At 43.5% G+C, this 21,804-nt stretch overlaps 1 protein-coding gene across 2 annotated transcripts; it reads left to right on the top strand.

Moving 5' to 3' along the window:
- Positions 1-1,306: 1,306 nt before the first annotated feature.
- Positions 1,307-20,786, top strand: LOC148431282 (uncharacterized). Of its 2 annotated transcripts, none has more exons than XM_088466130.1 (8): positions 1,307-1,469; positions 3,188-3,238; positions 4,762-5,997; positions 7,058-8,091; positions 15,388-15,901; positions 18,740-18,918; positions 18,991-19,284; positions 19,706-20,786. In XM_088466130.1, the coding sequence occupies exons 2-8, from the start codon at positions 3,190-3,192 to the stop codon at positions 19,934-19,936; spliced, it is 3,537 nt and encodes a 1,178-aa protein (XP_088322256.1). In that variant the 5' UTR covers positions 1,307-1,469; positions 3,188-3,189; the 3' UTR covers positions 19,937-20,786. The 2 variants fall into 2 exon arrangements, with proteins under 2 accessions (XP_088322256.1, XP_088322255.1); XM_088466129.1 differs by lacking the exon at positions 1,307-1,469 and adding an exon at positions 2,350-2,501.
- The last annotated feature ends 1,018 nt before the right edge of the window (positions 20,787-21,804 follow it).

Below are 21,804 nucleotides of genomic sequence, written 5' to 3'. Positions count from 1 at the left end.
TGGTTGGACAGATAATCTTTAGATGTGCGGCCAGCTTTACCCAGTTGGTTGTCTGATCCGGTTTGTTTGAAGTTAGGTTCCGATTGTCAGCTTGTGTATGCACGCTGGGGTTCACAAAGGCGTAAAGTGATGTCAACTACGGATCCTTTATTCTAACATGTTTCACTCATTTCAGGGCTTCATCCCCAAACCTTACATTCACCTTTAAAAAAAAAAAACTGTTAAACTTATTGGGAATCTTGTTTCCTGAATTAGCTGCGTGAAAATAGAGCTGGATAGCACTTTAGAATGGGAACCCCATAGGTACTGCCTAGCGCTGGGGCTGGTTTGGGAATTGGGGTGGGTACAGTTGTTTCACTTTTATTTACCTTTTTATTGGTAGTGAAAACTTTTTTTCATTTCACCCAATATTCTAAAGCACAAGTTCTCTTATGCTGCGTACACACGGTCAGATGTTGTTAAGGATCTAAAGGATAACGATTGTAAAAATTGTTCATATATGTGACATGTTGGGCATGCATCAACCAACGACACGCGTTCCCGAATGTCAGATAACTGACATCGACTGTGTTTGCAGTAAGATTTGGATGATTTCATTAATTTTAATACTGTTAGAAATCGTTCACAAAATCATTCAAAACATTGATGAAATCGTTATCGGTTATCCATCATCTAGCAAATCTGACCGTGTGTATGCACCATAACTCAGTTCTCAGGACCTTAAACAGAGCAGGTTTTCCAGGTCTCCTCACAGAATCTCAAGTGAAATAATGAGCTCCACCTGTGGAACTTTTAAAAAATGTCAGTAAGTAATGAATACACCAGCTGGGTGACCTGGAAAACATGACCTGTGTGGGGTCCTGAGGACCGAGTTTGACAACTACTGCACCAAAGGGTTATCCCTGATGTCACTGGCAATAACCCCTTCCAGTAGCAAGTTTGCATGGAGAATGCTATTTAATCAGTATTGTTGTGATAATTAAATATTAAAAAGCAAAAAAAAACTTTATTCTTTGAAAATATGTTTTTTTTTTTTTTTTTTTGATTAGTGGAACTGGAAGCCCAAATCTGGTCATGCGCAGACCTGCAGAGCCCGAGCATTGTGCGGATGCCCCTGTGACATTTGTTAGGTGCTTTGCGACTGTAACATCAGTAAACACTATTGATAAAGTAATTAATCACAATAAGCCCTCACCTGGTGCTGATTTAAATGACATATCCCATGCTCAGTTTTCCTGTGTTTAAAACCAGGTGCACACCGAGAGCTAGCTGGAAAACCTGACCTGGCAGGTGGGCTGGTTTGAAAACTTCATGCGCTGCTTGTAATCTGTATGGGATTCTGGGACTCCCCTGGTTAATGGTCTGGCCCATTGATTGCAGACAGGTTATCAGCCCTGAGGTCAGATTGTTGTGTGGAGAATTTAGTGGAGGTCCTGTATGCGTAGGGTGTGATATAGGATCATACTAAGGTAGGTTATGTCAGGTAGACCATCGCTTGTGTACTAGTTCTTCTCATTTATGTATTTGTTCTATGTTCCCAGCTGGTATAATCCCTTATTATACATTAATACATCACCAAATACAGGGGGGATGTTATGACACAGCCTGCAGCTCCCTACGTCCCATTTCTAAAGATAAACTGGTTGAGGGGGGAGGAAATTTGTGGGTACAGTTCTGTAGTATCTATACTGTATGTTTGTTTCCTTACAGGGTTGTGTTTCAGACAGCAACATAAATTACTTTAATAATTGGGGGAAAAAATCCAAATGTTCTTATTATAGCTGTGTATTGTTGCCATTCTTATTGTGTGGTGTAATAATGCTGCAATGTGTATGGTAAATGTATATAAGGGATGAGCAGGATGGAGGTTGCTGCCTTTGGTAGGCCAGTGACTGGGATTATCCTGCAGTATTGACTGTAATAGAATTCCTTTTATTTAATATTTGGGTACATCGTTATGGTGACTTAGGTGTCTATTCCTCGTCACAGTGTCTCCATGCAAAGATACATTTCCTACTGCAGTAATATTACTTTGTAGCCAATTTACTGTGCCAGGGCTGCTATATGGAGGTTCTCCTCCCTCACCGGCAGAATAGCGCTGGGGGCGAGCAGTTACGGCAGTATGCACAGCGCAGTATGATGAGACCCAGTGGGGTCTGGGAAGCCTCTCTGCCATCGCAACTCTCACAGTGAAGTGTATTTCCATCGCAAGATTGTGTTACATAGTGGTGGAAAAGCTCTAGTTACCTTTATTTATCATTAAACCTCGTGGGCCAGGCTTCCTGTTGTACTTGTCCTCCTGAAAAAATGCTTTATTTCACCGCTGTCTTCCTTATTGCTATATAGGTTCCCCATGTTTGGCAACTGGGAGCTTTTACTGTATCATACGTGCCTACTTTTGAAAAAGCATGTCAGGGAGATTGCGACAGCCGCACCTATGAGCGTGGCGGTAAAGTGGGCGTGTACTGCTACATCTGAGAGTCGTGTTATACATGTGATAGGTGTGTACTGCTACATCTGAGAGGCGTGTCATACATGTGATAGGTGTGTACTGCTACATCTGAGAGGCGTGTCATACATGTGATAGGCATGTACTGCTACATCTGAGAGGTGTGTCATACATGTGATAGGTGTGTACTGCTACATCTGAGAGGCATGTACTGCTACATATGAGAGGCATGTCATACATGTGATAGGTGTGTACTGCTACATCTGAGAGGCATGTCATATAATTGACGTACACCCAAATGTAAATGAGCAACAAAGCAGTCAGTAACATCTACTCGTTGTTAACACACTTTTCAGAAAACACATGTAGCTATAGGGATCATTGTGCCTTATACCCAATGCAGGGAGATGATACTAATTATCAATATATATGTGTTTTTTTTTTTTTTTTTTAAATAACAGCTTCACAATGGGGGTAATGTGCAATTGGGGAGATTGGTAGACTCTTCAGGAAGACAGGGAGTCTCCCTGACAATCAGGGAGAGGTGGCAAGTATGCACTGTATTTGTGGATAGATACTGTAGGGGGAAGACCATTTTCTCTGGTTAATAAATAGGCCTTTATGTACTTGTCACCTGTGAGATGTGCTGGTTCTGTAACCTGTCACAGATGTGTTATACTGTCACACTGCGCTGGTGGCCTGTAACTCTCTGATGTCTGATTGTTCTGTGTGTTACAGCGATGGATCTCAGGTTCCTCCTCTATCTCTGCTCCTCTCTGTGCCTCAGCGGTAAGTGGGTTTGTAACATCATAGAAATAATTTCTTTGCTTTTGCAGTTTTTATCTATGAGCAAAATTTAAATAGGTGAAGGGGAAATTGCAGAAGTAACCAAATGCCAAAATGAGAAGTGTTCCCTAGTAAGGATGTCAGTAGGGGCTGGTGACCAACCTCATCCAAACACCTTTGTACTGTATGGTGGGTCAGGTCTGCTGTGGGGGAGGTGAAGGCACCTTAAGGTGACATCTCTGAAGCTTCACTGGAAATAACCGTAAAATGTTTCACCCCTATGGAGAGAATGAGATTTACATGGGGATGTAGGTAGCATATATATAAAAATTGTATGTTTCATATATCTTTAGGTTAGTTTTGCTAGGGGATAAGAGAGACACCTTTCATTTCTTACCTTAAAGTATTTATTCCTATTATGTACTTAGGGGGAGACACATCAAACAGTCTATAGTGGAGAAGTTGCCCATAGCAACCGGATTCTACTGTCTCTATCATTGACCTAGTACATAAAATGATAGCTAGGGGTTTATTTGCTATAGTGTGGGATTTTAAAAGTGGAGCTGTTGCCCATAGCAACCAGTCCAATTCTAGCTATTGTCTTCTAGAAGGTGCTAGATAAATGTTAAGTAGAATCTGATTGGTTGCTATGAGCAACATCATTACTTATAAAAACCCGCACTTTAGTAAATATACCCCTTAGAATCTGGTTGCTATGGACAACGTCTCTACTCTTTTGAAGACTTCATGCATCTTCTTCTGAGTTACAGGATAATCTCAGATTTGTCCTAATAATGGAAACCACAATTTTTGCAGTCTAAGGGGCCTATTCATCATTGGAGGCCCTATGGCCTCCGATGATGGATTGAACTCACTACGAGGGGTACTTAAGTATCCAACTCGCAGCGGGGGAAGCATGACACCAGAGCAATTCATCAATCATCGTTGCTCCGCTGAGGGTACAACTGCTCCGAAAAGCCGTTGTCCCCATGGAAAGTATTGCAGCTACTTCTGTAGCTGCATTACTTACCTGCTCTCCATCGTCCTGGCTACCTCGGGTCATGGATGTGCAAAGCCACCGGAAGGGAGTGCGGAGGCGGCGAAGGGATCCCCTCAGAACCCTCTTCGCAACCCCAGAACTCCTTCCCATAGCAAGAAGTGGGGATACAAGAACAAGCGCAGTCTGAAGATGGCGCTTGTTCTCCGCAGCAAACTCCTAAAACTTTCAGTTTTCGGAGTTTGCTGAATACCAAAGAGGTCCTTTCGGACCCCTGATAATGCATGGCCTACTAACTTAAATATGTTTCCGCATGGTTACTGGGCCAATTATAGTTTGATGAATAGGCCCCTAAAGCTATTAAAAAATAAAATAAAATTGACTGTATAAGAGAAAAGAAATGTAAATAAAAATAAATATATATATTTATAGAGTATACATATTGGTTTGTATATTGTGTTTCTATTTTTAACAGCAGGTGACTCCTCGGAACAACTTTTTTTTTTTTTTTTCTCTAACCCTTTTTTAGGTCTTATTCTGTGTGATCAGCCGGGCACAAAGTTTGCTGTAGTGTTTATGCAGGACTTCCTGCCTAGTCTTGGTAACCAGCGCCTGGCGGTTGTCCTGACCGCCTTCTTTCCAGACACACGGGTGGTCATTTTCCTACAAAATGGAAATTACTCGTATATGCAGTTGGTTTCTGTAAGCCCTGGCACTCCAAGGACTATTGCGTTACCAATGAAAGCTAAGATCTTAGGTTCTTCCAGATCACACAACACCATTCGCATCAATTCCAACAAGCTTATATCTGTGGTGGCCACCAACAGGAGTCCTTACTCCACCAGTGTAGTGGATGTATCTCCAATAGTGGACTGGGGCGTGGAATATTACATAATGACTCCAAGCTATAGGCCTAAAAGCACTTTGGGTCAGGTAGTAATAATTAACGGCCCCAAACGTAACTATATTTTGGTCTCCTTAAAGGGGTTGATTCAATTTGATTACACCACTTACCTGCCTGGAGAGCAGATTCATTTAGCTCTCGGCCCTTGGGAATCTGTGCAACTCCAGACCAGTCAATATTTGTCTGGCAGCCACCTTGTGTCACAGGAGCCTGTCGCTGTCTTTACAGGCCGCCTTTGTGCTAACATGGGAGGAACGTGTCATCCCATTTGCCTGCAACTTCCTCCAGTATCTGTCTGGGGCTCAAATTTTGTGGTTCCACCTCTCCCATTTCACAATGGCACAAAGACTGTCTATATATTGTCTGCTAGAGAGACTGTGGTGAAGGTGAAGCGTGGGAACAGCCAGACAAATTTGACTGTGACTCCTGGGAAAGCCGTAGCATTGAAGACTGACTCTAACACATTTATTGGAATTTCCAGCCCTGGAAGAATTATGGCTGTGCTGTTTGCCAGTGGCGGGATGTATTGGTCCATCAACTTTGATGGGTTTCTTTACAATCTTTGGCCGATAGACAGGACTTGCGCTAATTACTCTGTTGCTTCTGTGTCTGGGTTTGTGAACTTTGTGGTGCTGGTTGTCCACGCAGGGGGCCAGAATGGGCTGAAGCTTAATCGCAAACAATTGCCTCCTCTAAAATGGAAAAGTCTCCCAGGGACGGACCTTTATTATGCAATTCTGCCTCTGGGCCAGGGGATGTCTTACAATTCCATATCTAATCCTGGGCATGGTTTCGGTTTAGCCACAATCGGTATAAGAAACATGAACTCGTATGCAGTTAATGGCGTATGCTTGGATAGAGGTAGGTCTTACAGGATTATCTGTCTATATGTGCACTGGAAAGATACAATTCTTTAATTTGTCCCTGAACCCTACAGGCACTGTACAGTAGTCTATAAAAGTGCTTCACACCATAATTGTTAGACTTCTCTCTGATCTTCAAAACCAGTAGCTTTCAACTACAATCCTTATGTGCCACCCGCAGGCCATGTTTTTAGGATATCTTTAAATATACAAAGGTGAGTTAATCCGTTTTGCTGGCTCAGTACTTGTACTACCTGTCTCCACAGTCAGAAATCCTCAAAACATGACCTGTTTGGGGCATTGGCCATTCTGTAATGTGTGCGTTGCGCTCACGCCACACATCCTGCACCCATTATTAATACTTACAGCTCTGGAGTCCCTTGGCGGCACTGCAGTAGCTTCGCAAAACACTGGGAAAATGGTGAGCATATGCGCCGTTTTACCGGAGACCTGGGCATGCGCAATTCCAAAGGGAGCCCACACGGAGCAGTCTGCACAAAGGCCCCCTCCTCTTTTAAACCGCTGTGTTGGGGGTAGGGGTACTTGATGATTGAAGAACAAAGTCGCTGCTCTAAACTACCGCACATTTTAAAAGTGTAAAATAAAAGCATTATAATGGGGGGATTGTTAAAAATGCCTGACGCTAAATTCCTATTGGTGTCTTGGCTTCTCACGATGGTGGGCATGTCCTGGCTGCTGGACCCCAAGCTCGAGCGCATGCATAATGGCAAACGGCAGTCTCTAACTCACCTGTAGTAAGTCCCAACACTCCACCAGCAGCAGCTATTGGTGTCCTATGTAACCACATATGACATATGGGATCTGCTGCAGGTAGATGAGGCAACACTGAAAGAGAACCAGGTAAATGCATAATTGGGAGTCCCTTTTTGTCTGTGCATTTTTCTCATTCCTTGTCCTCTCATAGAATAATATAGGAACTGAATGTATTATGTCTGATCAAATGATGGTATTTTTTCTTTTGTGAGGATGTTCTCAAACCTTTAACTTTTATTGTATTTTATTCCTTTCACCCCGTCCTGCCCCCATGCTGCACATAGTATCTACATTCATGACACCCCTGTCTGCACCACCAACTTTTTCAGACTCTTTGCCAACAGCATCTCCACCAGTAAGCAACTACACTAATCCACTGCCAGCCTCTGTGCCAACATCTACTCTACCACCTGGCAGCTCCTCCACTCCACCACCCTCATCTACTCCAGCTACCAGCAACTACACTAATTCACCTCCAGCCTCTGTGCCAACATCTACTCTACCACCTGCCAGCTCCAGCTCCACCACTCCACCACCCTCATCTACTCCAGCTACCAGCAGCTACACTAATCCACCTCCAACCTCTGTGCCAACATCTACTCTAACATCCAGCAACTCCACTAATCCACCTCCAGCCTCTGTGCCAACACCTACTCTACCACCCAGCAACTACACTAATCCATCTCCAGCCTCTGTGCCAACATTTACTCTACCACCCAGCAGCTACACTAATCCACCTCCAGCCTCTGTGCCAACATCTACTCTTCAATCCAGCAGCTACACCACTCCCACACCCGCATCTACTCCAACTACCAGCAACTACACTAATCCACTGCCAGCCTCTGAGCCAAAAACATCTACTCTACCACCCAGCAGCTACACCACTCCCCCACCAGCATCCACACACAAGTCTGCTCCACCATCCAGCAGTTACACTGCTCCATTACCAGTATCCATACCAGCAGCATCTACTCCAGCACCCAGCAGTTACACCACTCCACCACCAATTCCCATACCAACAGCAGATGCAGGATGTCTTGGTAATCCTGAAAACCCAGAATGTCTGCCTTCAAATACAACCAGTTGCATTTTTAAGCTTGGAAATAATTCTGTCCAGTTTGGTGATGGGATAGAACTGCAACTGCTTCCTGGAGAGTGCAGCTTGGTCTTGGCAAAGCTCTGCGATAATCGGGCTACTCATGTTCTCTCTTCAATAAACATCAGAGCCCAAGGAAATGAGAGTGCAGCAAGTCTCATTGTGGAAGTCTACGGGCGGCACTTTGTTCTGCAGCTGAATGGTGGAGAGAACGGTGTATGGGTAAGATGAGAGATGTTTGACCCTATAGAACCTATTTAACCACCTTCACTGTTCTTGTCAATTTTGATAAAGTTTAATGAAATAAAATGAGTGTTTGTGAAGATCTATAACCCATTGAATTAACTAGTTTCTAATACATTGTATAGTGTTAAAAATTAAAAGGCAAATCTAGACTGTCTGCTTAACAGCGGAGGGGGATGAATATAAAGCCAAATATAAATGGCCGACTAATCCTGTCAAATGCTTTCTCTGTGTCAAGAGAAAGCAAGAGAGCAGGACTCTGGTGGGAATTGATGACATGGATAAGGCTAATGACCCATCTAGATTTGAATCGGGCCTCCCTCCCAGGAATGGAACCCACCTGACCATTATGGATTAGTTGAGACAAAACAGAGTTTAAGCAAGTTGCCAGGCTTTTTAGAGTAAAGCTTACAGTAATGTCAGTATTCAATAATGATATTGGCCGTTAGTGGGTGCAATCAGTAGGATCTTTCCCCTCTTTGTGAATTGCTATGATTTTTGCCTCAAGGGTTTATGGGGAGAAATGAGCACCCTTTAAAACACTATTAACAAATAGTGTTGATAGATGGGGTAAGAATGTTCAGAAATTCTTTATAATAGGCCTCTGTGAGGCCTTCTGCGCCTGGGCCTTGCTAGATTTCATCTGTTTAATTGCCTAAGCTATTTCATCCTCTGATGTCAGTGCTTGAAGTCTTAGAGGCTGCAGGAGAAGTAAATGGAAGTTTACAGTTTGGAAGGAATTGCTGTATTAAGTACATGTGATGGAGCAGAGCATTTTTGGAATAATTGGAGGAATTGTTCTGTAATATGCTTGGAATTGTGGGGTATGTGGCCCGCAAAGTTTTTAATTAAACAAATGTTATTTTGAGAAATCTTTGACTGCAATCTAGAGGCAAGAAACCTCATCTGGCTAGCATGGTGCCTAGAAGGGCACCCTGCAGCCAGAATCTATGCAGCAGTGCCACCTGGAGCATTCTTAGGATGCTTCAGATGGTCACACCGCTGCCCTTGCAGCTCTCTGGAACATCCTCAGGATGCGTCGGGCATTACTGTAATCAACGGCGATTGTGGCCCCTTCCCCATGAGATGTCACAAGGAGGGGGCGTGGCCGGCACCAGGCCCACAAATTATGTTCTATATATTTAAATGGCCCTTGGCAGAAAAAAGGTTCCCCACTCCTGGTGTAGGGGATGCTGTAAAGGGTACCTTTTAAGAATCAGATATCTCCCTCTGGGTCGTGGACAATATTAGGAGGAACAAAGGTGAGGTGACTAGCAAACAATATAGAATCACAATTTTTCTTGTGAGGATCACAAACAGGGTAGACATTGGAATAGTATTTAGATTTAAGTTCGGGATGATGAGTACTGGAAAACCTGGGTCTCCTCCAGAGGCACACTATCACCCCCCCAGCTGTTTAAATGAGAGAAACAATAGTCCCCATAAATGGTCTACTTTAAGACTAATTTAAGGACCATTAATATATATAATCAAGGAGCGCAGCAATGACAACTTAAGAGAATTGAGAGCTCTGAAAGGAAGAAGGATTAGTGTGCATACAACCTGAGAAAAGGAAGTGGGAAAGATGAAGGGAAGTGGAGGAACAGAGCTAAACTTGGTCCATCATATTGGACCCATGGAAGGGGGTAGGCTAGGAAGCCATAAATGTCCAAAGACAGTCATAGTGACTGTATATTGGTGGTTCATTTTTTTTTTACTGATCTGCGACTGGTTGCAGAGGTCCCCACAGGCCTCGTGGGTTAGGTCTTTTGCTCTTTCATAGCTTTGGTTATGGGCGAGGAATTGTCTAACTTTGTTAAGTCAGAATAAATTTTACAATCACTCTGGTTCATCTAAGATGGACAAAAGTGTTACACAGACAGTTTTTCTTCTGGGGGGTCTGGGGCCTTGGGGTCTGCAGAAGTACCATCTTGGGCCAAGGCAATCGAGAGGACTGCTTTAGGTCTGGAAAGGATGTCCTCCTCTTTAGATAAGTTGTCTTCAGCTGGACCTACAGTAAATCTCATTAGTGACTGCTGATGGGGCAATTTTCAGAATCTGATGTTTCCTTTGAAGGGGATGAATATCTGGGGGATTCTTAATTTAATGAATCTGTATCCTTTTCTAGATGAATGTTCAGGGGGTAGATGGTCTGGTTAAAGGAGTGCTTGATCTTACAGATAGAAATAATCAAGAGACTCTCTCTGATTATTTATTTAGGACTGTGAGGATATGGGGTCTCTCAATCACCCAGGCACTGAGCAGATGAATCCAAAGTGGTGGTTTATTTTCCCATGGCACACAGAGATGGGTAATATGTAAGGACAAGAGGTAAATACAGCGAACAGGAAATATGCAGGTCACAGTCTAGACAGAGACAGTCCCACTAGAGTATAATGTCCCAGAACAATTCCAAGAAATAGCTAGAGATCCTCAGTCCTAGCATTTCCAGGATCCCACACAGTAGAAACTATCACACAGTAGTGATAGAGTATTCGTCCACACAGAATTTCCAAATGTATACATCCACACAGGATTCACGATGCGTTCCACTAAGCACCTTGGCAGAAATTCCCTTCTTAGCCCAGGTCAATGACTAACATGCGAAGCTGCCTTCGATTACTTCTTTTGAAAGCTTACAATTTCCCAAAGTCCTTGTGACCACCCAGGGGAGTTGCACCATTCTCTGATTGATGTGGTTCCCTTATCTCCTACCTCCCCCAGATATTGCTTCCCTGACCAATACCTGCTGGGTTGGTTCTGTTCAGTCTGCCAGACCCCAGTGAGACACAAAAGCAGGAAAATGGAAGGAGGTGTTGGTCCTGAGTGTCCCCTGCAGAGGTGCAAATTAACTCAGGAGGTCTTTTGTTCTGTGAGACGTTACATTGCTCTGTGACTGAACACACATACACTAGTAGACTGATAGGGGAACACCAAGGGCTAAAATGTTTATTTATCGCTGCAGGGACTGAGATGCTGCAAATACATTTTTAACACACATCTCATGTTCTTACAAGGACTAATGGTGTATACACACGGTCATATTTTCCTTCAGATCTGTACAATAACTATTTTAAAAATCATTCATATCTGAAGGAAAATCTGACATGTTTGTCAGATGAACGATGCGCGTTCCCACTTGTCAGATATCGTTATCTGACATCTGATGTGTTTGCAGTCAGATTTGGACAATTCCATTAATTTTAATGCAGTCAGAAATCGTTCATAGTTCAATCGTTCATCTGACCGTATACATCATAAGAAGTTCAAGTTGAGAACAAAAGACAACTATTGTTTCCATAATACTCACAGCTATTTGAATTTGTTGATGAGCCATGGCTTAATTTGCATAAGAGACTTCAGATTTCACACAGGTTTCCTTCTATGTATCCTGTTCCAAATAGTTGTAATGCTCACAGAGAACATTCACCTAGGGTAGATGTTCCTGAAGCTCACTTATCAAAGACCATGGCCCTCCCTATTCCAAATGGGGTGTCTCTTAAGGAATACTTGTACCAGAAGTGTGAAAGTATTTTGATATCCATTTATTTGGCTGCAGGAGCAGCTATAAAAACCAGTATTGGTCCAGCTTGGATAGCTAAGGCAATGGAGAAGTGGATTGACCTCTTGATAGAGGGGATTCAGTCAGACAGCTCTAAGTCTCAGTTGTTATTCATTGCAGAGCAGCTCAAAGTAGGAGCAGATTATTTGGGGGAAGCTGCTTTAGAAGCAACTTTGGTACAGTCAAAGATTTTTCACCTTGCTATTGTGGCTAGGCGTGTTCTATAGTTTAAAATCAGAGTGTGGATTTCGAGGGGGGGGGGGGGGGGGGAAAATATATATAAAAATATAATTTTTTTTTAGGTAAAGTTCTGTATTTCTGAGGCCGTGGGTGGTAAAAGCTAAATTTTTACCAATGGGAAGATCTGCTACGTGTCTAAAGGTCTGCCATATTATTCACCATTTAAAAAGTCTGCTTAATCCTTTCTGGCCATGGGTAAGGCAAAACCTCAGAAGACCATTTAGGACATATAAGAAGGATCCAGGGAAACAGATGCCCAGGCTATGTGGGGTAGGTCAGCATAATGGGAAGGGCATAAACCCATAAGTATCTAGGTGGGCCCCCCCATCTACTGTCATTCAGGGACCAGAAGCCAAAGTCCTCTTCAGACAAATAGGCAACAGCTATAATAGAAAGTGGTTACGGTCTCAGTCCACACAGGTACTTTTCAACAAAGTTACTAAACGACAGACAGAAGTGTTTGGCTTTAGAGCAGCCAGTCACAACTCGAGTGATTCTCCCAGTACCAGATTGGATTAAAATCCTATTTATCTTTGACAATCTGTTTTTAGTCCAAAAACCATATGGGAGCCATACCAATTTTTTAATTTTAAAGGTCTTAATTAAAAGGCTGAGAATAGAACAGATCCAGGATGGAATTGATAAGATCAGTCATAAATGGAATGGAGGCAAATAAGGTTTTCTCATGTATATATGCCCATCTTCAAGTACCTGTTTTGGAATGCCATCAATGTCTGTTAAGGTTTGCAGGTGGAGGAAGACCTTTTTGATTTAGCCACTGCCCCTCAAATTTTTACAAAGATCATGGCTGTGGGAAGCTTTGGGGTAGAAACTACATATCCTGTGGTGTTTAACGCAGTCGACACAAATTATGAAGGTACAGCTGAATACACAAAGTGTGGGAGTTTGGTAGTGTGGAACAAGGTTCACAGATATGTTGGTACGGTATACAATCGGGAAATCAGCTACCTTAATACCAACAGCCAGCTTCCCGACTGTCATATCCCGGCGAGGGTGAAATGCTAGGCGTCTAGATATAGACGCACGTCATTACCCCGACGCAGGAGACAGGCGTCCGGCATCATGATCGTAGGGATGCCGGGCGCCACGAGCGGTTAGGCACCCCCCCCCCCTGGGGGGCTTAGGTTTAGGCAGTGGGGAAGGGGGGGTTGGGATTAGGCACTTGGGGGGAGCTTAGGGTTAGGCACCCTTAAAGAGGGTTAGGGGGTTAGGTTAATTTATACTTAGCGACGATCGGGATTTCCAGCGCTGTCGGGCTTCTGCTGCCTGGAACTCTGCTTTTGTCGGCCAGGCGCTGCCGGGAATCGAACCATGTAGCCAGCGGTATTTCTTACCGGATTCACGTGGTACTGGTTGCGGAGTGCATAGCGTGCAACAAAGTACACAGATGTGTTGGCACTGTTTTTGTAAAGCGTGCAATAAGGTACACGGACCGTGTTGGCATTATTTTGTATAGCTCATAACAAGATACACTTATGTACTGGCCTTCTGGGAACAGTGTATGGCCTGCAATAACCCTGGAGTTTAAGACAGACAGCAAGTGTATTATTGTACACCTATACACACACAAATTATACAGGCAAATAGGTAGAATTGGCACAACCAAATACAGTGGCATGGTGCCTAAGACCCCCACAGGACTTCACCAGGGAAACCCGCAAGAGGATATGGGCTTCACTCAATAAGCACCCAGGTCACGGCCCAGGGCAGTTGGTTCCCACCGTGAAAGCAACAGAGAACTTTGGTTGGTATGAGAACTAGAAACACTGCTGATGGACCTGCAGGTATGGACGTACTGCTGTCAAGGAGACCGAACAAAGGAGTTGACAACACAACTGCTTTGTTATAGGGTCAGGAATTGGGACGCAGGAAATTCCCAGGTTGGTAGACCCATTTTTTACCTGGGTAGTCAGTCTGAAAGGGGTGTTATATTGCATGGGGTAACAAGGAGAACGTTTCTCCTTTCTTCAGATAGGTCTAGTTTTGGGCCTTACTGTAGGTTAGGTTTCATTAAGGCGCAGGTATCTGCTCTGTCTAATTTCTGAAACTCATAGAGCCATGGAACCTGAATCTTGTACTGTCGGCACTTCCGGTATCAGCTTTTGTACCTTTTGTGAGAAGCAGACCTAAAGTGGGTAACCACAAAGTTTTATCTTTTCTTTTGTAGCTGATAATATATCTAAAAGTGTCAAAATTAGGAGCTTTACCCTGCAGATCTCAGTTTCTGGTTATCCATGAAGATAGGGCGTTATGTACACTGCCTTCCTTTAAATTTAATGTGGTGTCAGCATTTCAACTTCATGAGGAAATAGTGACCTGTGCCAAGTTAGGCAAGACCAGATCAGGGTCTGTGAGATGTGGTTAGAGTGCTAAGACTTTATCTGGAGAGGACAGCCAGTGTAAGAAAAACGTAGAGTTTACTTATTCTTTATTATGTTGAGAAAAGAGATTGGCCAACATCCAAACAGATGGGATAGTACCCCTATTCAGCACGCATGAGAGGGGGCTGAACGACCTATTCCAGCTATGGTCTAAGCTCATTCCTCTTGCTCGGTTGGAAATTTGTGGGCAGCGTGGAACATCGCTTCCACGGAGCAGTTATGTAGAGCAGCTACATGATTCCCGGTACATACCTTCACCAAATGTTACAGAAGTCATGAATTTGCATCCAGTAATGCATATTTGAATGGAAAGTATTGGGTTCAGCCAAGGCTAAATATACCCTCCCCTTCAGGCAGCTTTTGTACATCTTCATGGTCTAGAAATGTACCCCAGATGGAGGAAAGAGAAGATTTTTGGTAATTATGAGTAAAACTTTCTCCTAGTTCATCTAGGGGACACTACGATCCCTCCCTTATTGGGCTGTGTGTGTGAGAAGGATGCGAGCCTGTCCTTATTTTTTCACCTCTCCTTACTGCTTAAGTTCAGTGGTAGGAGCATATATGCCATTAAAAGTTAACCTATTCATTGCTTGTTCTTCAACCTTCACTACACTCCCAGATGGACTCTGACAAAAAGATATATGGTACCACCACTCTTATTTTTACTTCGTTATAATTTTTTATTTTTTTGACACTCACCCAGAAGGTGTCGTTCTTAAGGACTTATGATCTAATCGTTGCAGGGTATATCATTGTGGTGGGATGGACTGGTTTGGAAACTTGACAGAACAGACACAACCTCTAAGGCCCGTATTCAATTAGAGGTGAAAAGCCGTGACTGGCAAAAAGCGTTCGCCGACGTGATGTTTTCGCCACATGTGCGAAGACTCCGTAGTCAAAAATAGGCAAAAAAGTTTCTCCACCCAAAGGCAGGAGAAAGGATGTGCAAAATCAGGACTTGTTTCAGAACCCATTCAACACCCCTGCCCTAAAAAAAAAATAAAAAAAAAATGGACCACTATAAAATTGCTTACCAGCTAGTTACACTAATTGCTGTTTCTCTCTTCTCAGGTCAATGGGTTGCTGACAGATCTACCTGCCTACCTGATTCCTGACTCGCTCCATCTGAGGAGCAATGGCTCTCTGTTAGTGCTGGAGACCGCCTTTGGTCTGGTCATAGACTGGAATCAAGATGGCCGTCTAGTAATCTTGCTTCCTATTGCTTACCAAAATAACATATGTGGATTGTGTACATTGCAGAACACAAGTGTTAAAGACTTGGAGGCTTCATCTGATCTGTACTATCGGCCAAACCAATGTCTTCAAATAACAACTGGGAATGGGGGCTGTACAGTGGATAAAAATGGAAGCTTCAATGGCTGCAACCTGTTATTGGGTGAAAACGGCCCATTTGACACATGCCACAATATCGTCAACCCTGATATTTACTACAAATCATGCCAGAGTCATCCATGTGGTAGTGGTGAAGATGGCTGGATGTTCTGTGAAGACCTCCAAAAGTATGTTGCTCTGTGTCAATCACTTAGCATCCCCATCAAGCCTTGGCGGAATGACAGCTTCTGCCGTAAGTTTAGTATTCTTGGTTAGAAACTGGTAATTTCTCAAAGTACATTGCTGTGCCATAGACGCACAAGGTCTCCTGACCTACCTGCTTCTGTTTGTACTTTGCCAGGGAAGGCACTTTTGCCTCCAAAATGTACTGCATGTTTTAGTCCCCACCTCCCTATCTGTATAAACAATCCCATAACTACATGATCTTTATAGACCAGGTTCCAACTGGTGAAAATAATCTGTCTGTGATTGGGAGATTGACATCTTATGGTCCCTAGCAGGCATATCTAAGGGGGAGATGTATCTAGTCTTGGAGAAAGTTAAAGTGGAGCAAAGCAACTAATCAGCTTCTAACTGTAGTTTTATCTAGCACAGTCTATGAAATGACAAAGCTAATTGGTTGCTCTGGGCAACGTCTCCTCTTTGTATCTCTCTCCGAGGCTTGGTTCATATCCCATTAAAAGCTAATAACCAATGTTGCCAAAACCTAAAAGGCAAATTGTTGGAGGGGGAGGGCTCAATTTTTTTTTTATTTTATTTGAAAACTATAGGTACGTACACATTCAGTTTCTGAGTTATAACAATGAACGAAAATCGTTCAAGCGCGCTCCCGTTTGTAGTCCATTTCAGACTGTCCAACATAACGATTTTCATTAAGGGAAGGAACATTTTTCATTCATCATTGTAAAAATCATCGATTACACTTCAAAAAATCTTTCACTTTTCAAGGGAAAATCTGACAGATAATCTTTGGTTACAAAATCGTTACGTGTGTGTGCACCTTAAGTGTTTGCATCGAACGTAATCTAGGTGTGCGTATATAATTACTGGGGAATTTATAAACCTTCTACAGAGGAAAAGTTTACAGGTTTCCAAGGCAACACCTCAGATTCAAGTTATCACTTATCTAGTACAGTCTGTAATATGGTATAATCTCATGGGTTGCTATGGGAAACTCCTCCTCTCCTCCTCTTTAGAAGGTTTGATACAGACCACCTTATGCAAGTTGAAATACCCTATAGCAGAGGTTCCCAAACACAGTCCTCAAGCCTCCCCAACAGTCCAGGTTTGAGCACAGGTGACTTCATTAGTACCTTAGTCAATTTGATTGAACCACCACCTGTGCTCAGCCATGGATACAGTATCTATAAAACCAGAACTGTTGAACTTGAAGACCACATTTGGGAACCTCTGCCCTATTGTTTTTGCTCAATTTGCTTTCATTAATCTCTTTCCCCCCCCCCAGCTACCTTTCATGTGTCTTCCCCTGCAGCAGATTTTCCCAAACTCTACTCCTACAGTCCAGGTTTTGAAAACATCCATGATTGAGCACTGGTAACTTAATTAGTTACTCAGACAATTTGGTTTAACCATCTAGGCTCAAGCATAGGTATCCTTTAAATCCTGTACTGTAATGAGTGACAGAGTTTGGGAAGCTCTGCTGTAGGAGAACACCTGAATGGGGGCTGGGGAGGGGATTAATGAAAGCAAATAATAGAGCACAGAAACTTGGTATTTCACCGTGCATGATGTAGTCTTTCTTTACTTCACCCTAAAAGGCGCAGATGTGTCCTCCTCACACACATACTAGTGCAGTGTTGGCTAACCTTGACACTCCAGCTGTTGTGGAACTATATATCCCAGCATGCCCTGCCACAGTTTTAGCATGCCCTAATAGCAAAACTGTAGCAGTGCATGCTGGCTTATGTAGTTCCATAACAGCTGGAGTGTCAAGGTTAGCCAACACTGTACTAGTGTGTTATACTGTATGGATATATTGTGCCACCCAGGGGTTATAGTGGGCAGGAATGGGGTGGAACTGAGTTCCGTCACCTCTAATGGAATGTGGAACTTATTCCACCAAGTCCCTGCACAGAAGTTCCACAGACAGAGCCCCTCACTGTCTGCCTAGGGAGGCTCAATTTCATCCGAGAAACCAGCATATTGGTAAGGAAAGAATCAAGCTAAGGCAATACATAGGGGTTGCAAAAAAAACATTGGGTATCCAAGTGACATAGCGATCTATTTACTAAGCGGTGTTAGGAGACAGAGTGATAATGTACCAGCCAATCAGCTCCCAACCGTCATTTTTCAAACACAGCCTGTGAGATGACAGGAGCTGTTTGGCTGGAATGTATCACTTTTCACTCTGTCTCCTAACACTGCTTAGTAAATAGACCCCCCTAGACTAGTTTGTGGGGACCCCTTAAAAAAACTGAGAGGCACGGCAGAAAAACAATACTGATATAGAATTATTTTTTTTTCTTTGTGTGTGTGTGTGTGTGTATATAAAGAACAGGTTTACCCTTTTGTTTTGGCCTGTCACACTAGCATGGCGGGTGGGTGGGGGGTAGGCGGCGGGAGAGAACTTCCACCACCTCACCTGGACCACTTTAAGCCCTGGTGCCACGGATAGCGAATTTTGGACTTTTGCAGGTTTTTGTTTTTAAACAATAGCGACTTTTGCTTCGCAGCAACACAAACAGGATTGTAGTGTTCTGATCACTTAGAATTTGTACATTTCTCACAATCATAGCTGCGTAAATTTGAGCAATGTTGCGGGATTCATGGCGTGGCTCAGTCATAGCCACCCCTTCCCGTTTTCTCAGATTGGCATCCTTGTCACACTGCTATAGCATACATACAGTATCTTGTGCAGTGTATGCGTGCTTTGTGCTTTTATTGCATTGGTGTGAAAAAATAAAGAGAGCAATGGCTCGCATGACGCAGCTTAATTGCACTTTTTCGTGATTTAAGGAGGGCACCGCTGTAGGTGTTGCTACCACTGGTGACTACACAATGGCCACTGCAGCAGAAAGTCTGTGGATAATGTTTCTCCTGTGTTTTCTAGCTTTCCAATGTCCACAAGGAGGGGAGTACGAACTCTGTATAGAACCATGCAGTGATTGTATAGGGGACAAGTGCTCAGGAACCTGCTTAGAAGGCTGTCGCTGCGTTGATGGATTGCAATGGGATGGAAGGGGCTGTGTCCCTAAGGAGATGTGCATGGAGGTGGGAAGGAATAGCCAGGTACGTCTTCTCCTTTCTAGCACTTGACTTTTACTATGACTTGAGTATAGTAATCATGGTTTCAATCTTCAGATGCAGACGAGCACCCCTGTCCCCATCCGGCCAAAATACCTCAGCTGTGACCCTAACGTGGAATCCCAGCTCAAGTGCCGCCTCTGCTCTGTAGATGATTCCAACATCACGACATTTGGTGATTTTTCAAGTGGTCACGCAGGAAATGGTGCTTATGACCTACTGAGGAAGTGCGACCCATCTGCACCGCAGTGGCTGAGGATTGTCCTGCACCTGCAGCCACCTCTGGCAGTCAGACTCCACGTATTCTTTGAGCGAAGCTTTATCACCATTAATTCTGTCCTTGACGTTTGGGTGAGTGGGGATAGAAGCAAATTCTACTTTTTGTTTTTTAATCTTCTGAACCAAAATAATAATTCAAAGATTGGTGGAGATTTGTAACACATAATCCATTAAACCTTCTAATTATGCAGAGAGAAAATCTGGTGACGGGACCAACCTGTCCTTACCGTACAATCTGTTGTCTCAGTTTCCCTGGAGCATTTAGGTCCATGACGTGCTGTGTAGTTAATGTTGAGCAATGTCCTTTTCCTTATGAATTGAAAGGTTGCAATTTCATAAATATTGGTCCAGACCATTCGATGGCTGTTTCCATTGACTGGGTGTTGGCTACATGTTTTTTTTTTTTAATGTTTGTTATATTATTATTATGTTGTAGTTGTTGTTGTTTATCCCTATATTTTAATTTTTTTTTTTTTTTTAAACTCTCCAACAGGTAAATGGTAACATGATGGTTCTACCTCTTACTGTGGCTCCAGACCTGTTCATTTCCAGATGGATGGATGTAGTGTCCATTGGCCAGCCGGGGAAGATAGACCTTTCATTCAACGCCTCAGGAGAATTTACCATTAAGGTTGCAGAGTCTTTCTCTGCAGAATACTGTGGAGCCTGTGCTTCCAGGAACAGCTTGGACTACTGGAGATCAGAAGACTTGTCCTATTGGTAGTTGGGTCATTTGTCACTGTGACACTGCATAATGTCTCTTTATGCTATGCTACATTTTCTACTACAGCTAATACTGTTTTTTTTGTTATTCCTCCATGATGGGAGAACCAAGTTTTGCATCACATCTGTGATCTCCATATTAATAAAAGACTTTATGCAAAGTACTGTGCGTTCATAGCAGGCGCCACACGTTACCTTTTTGCAAATTTCAATTTATTGGATAAACCTTTCCACCCACCCTCTTACAGTATAAACAGTGGATAACTGCATTGGCCAACTAGTCTACTGTTAGGAAAATGGATACTTGATGAATCATCTGGAGAGGTAGGGGGTATCTTCCTATTGCCCTGGTAACGGGAGGTGAGACTCTAGTTTCTTTAGGAAATTAGATCAATGTTTTTTTAAAAGTTAAAATATCCATCCACCAAATTCTCCATTACATTGAAAATCGGTTTATTTTTTCTTCAGGTAACTTTACTGTGAGCAAAGATTTTTATTTTTTTTGTTCTCTCAGTGATGCTTGTGCCATTCCCATCAATCACATAAAAGGCAATCAGTAACCTACATCTCTCCATGGCAAAGCTGAGTGGGCTGTCGTTAAACCGGTACTATACTCACAGGCCCCCAAAAATAGCGATATTGAGGTGTTGCTTTATTCTGTAGATGGATTTTTATAATGTAATGTGGTGCAAAGTTGAGCACAGATTGTATGTATGAGTTGAAATTTCTTGGAGACACTTTTTGTTTTTGCAGTCATGGTGCTTGACCATCGCGACCATCATCATGGCCGCTCGCATAAGCTGTGGATAGTAACCCACAGCTATGCGAGTGACCAAGAGGCCGCAACCAAAAAAAAAACCGCTCTGATTCAGAGCGGGCGCTCGTTCAGAGCGTCCGGCTCTGAATCAGGCCCTTAATGTACAGTTGTTATGTGACAATTAATATAAAATTGTGTTGCACCTTGTTAATGCGTCGGTCGTTGTGTCCGATAAAAAGAGAAACCCATTTCACCCAGCTTTTCTCTCTGATCTATTCATACCTGGTCCTTAGTACAAAAAAAAATAGGTAATGAATTACACACACAAGACACATAAGCCCCTTGCTGTCAGTGTCAGCGCGCACCACGGGACCCGGAACAGTCATCGTGGCAGAAGAGGAAGGTTCCTGCCGCCAGTGGCGTGGCTTGTGCTCCATCCAGCTTCATTCCCCAGGACAGACGGAGAGCCGGAGAAGGTGAGTTCCGGCTGTAAAGGGGAAAAGGAGTAGGCAGCAACTGAGGGGGGGACTGGAGGAGGGAATAGCACCAAGCACCTTGGTCTAGCCTGCCAGTGGCCCTGCACCTGATGGTCCTAGACCTATGGCGCCCGCCTACTGCGGGTGCTGTGCTCTGCCGGCTGCTATCCTCCTGTTACTCTGCTGCCACACACACGGAGGGCCAGATCACCCAGTCTCAGCCAGCCCCGATTCCTTTCTATATGAAGGGGGAGAGTGGGCTCACTGGTGTTGTAAAGTGACACAGGTGATTCCATAGTACGGAAGCCCAGTGTGATCAAACCAAGCCATGTGCTTCATAACATGCACACTAAGGGGTCTATTTACTAAGCTGTGTTAGGAGACAGCGTGAAAAGTAATAAGAAAGTGATAAGGTACCAGCCAATCAGCTCCCAACTGCCATCTCACAGCCTGTGTTTGAAAAATGACAGATGGGAGCTCATTGGTTGGCACCTTATCACTTTTCACTCTGTCTCCGAACACTGCTTAGTAAATAGACCCCAAAGTAGTGCAGGTGACCCAGTGTGTTCTCTTGAACATGAAGAAACTGTTTCCTTTCCTGGAATGATGACAATCTGCAGCTTCCTGTCAGACAAA

This window comes from Taudactylus pleione, unplaced genomic scaffold (genome assembly GCF_031769625.1).
Source record: "Taudactylus pleione unplaced genomic scaffold, aTauple2 ptg002523l, whole genome shotgun sequence".
In the NCBI taxonomy this organism is placed as follows: Eukaryota; Metazoa; Chordata; class Amphibia; order Anura; family Myobatrachidae; genus Taudactylus; species Taudactylus pleione.
This window is presented reverse-complemented; position numbering and strand designations above follow the sequence as displayed.

Excerpts from the sequence above, each read along its gene's own strand:
- LOC148431282 (XM_088466129.1), top strand. The coding sequence starts at position 2,354 with ATGTTTGGCAACTGGGAGCTTTTACTGTATCATACGTGCCTACTTTTG. Across the intron at positions 2,502-3,187 it reads TCGTGTTATACATGTGATAG|CGATGGATCTCAGGTTCCTC; the intron begins GTGTGTACTGCT and ends TGTGTGTTACAG. Across the intron at positions 15,902-18,739 it reads GCGGAATGACAGCTTCTGCC|CTTTCCAATGTCCACAAGGA; the intron begins GTAAGTTTAGTA and ends TGTGTTTTCTAG.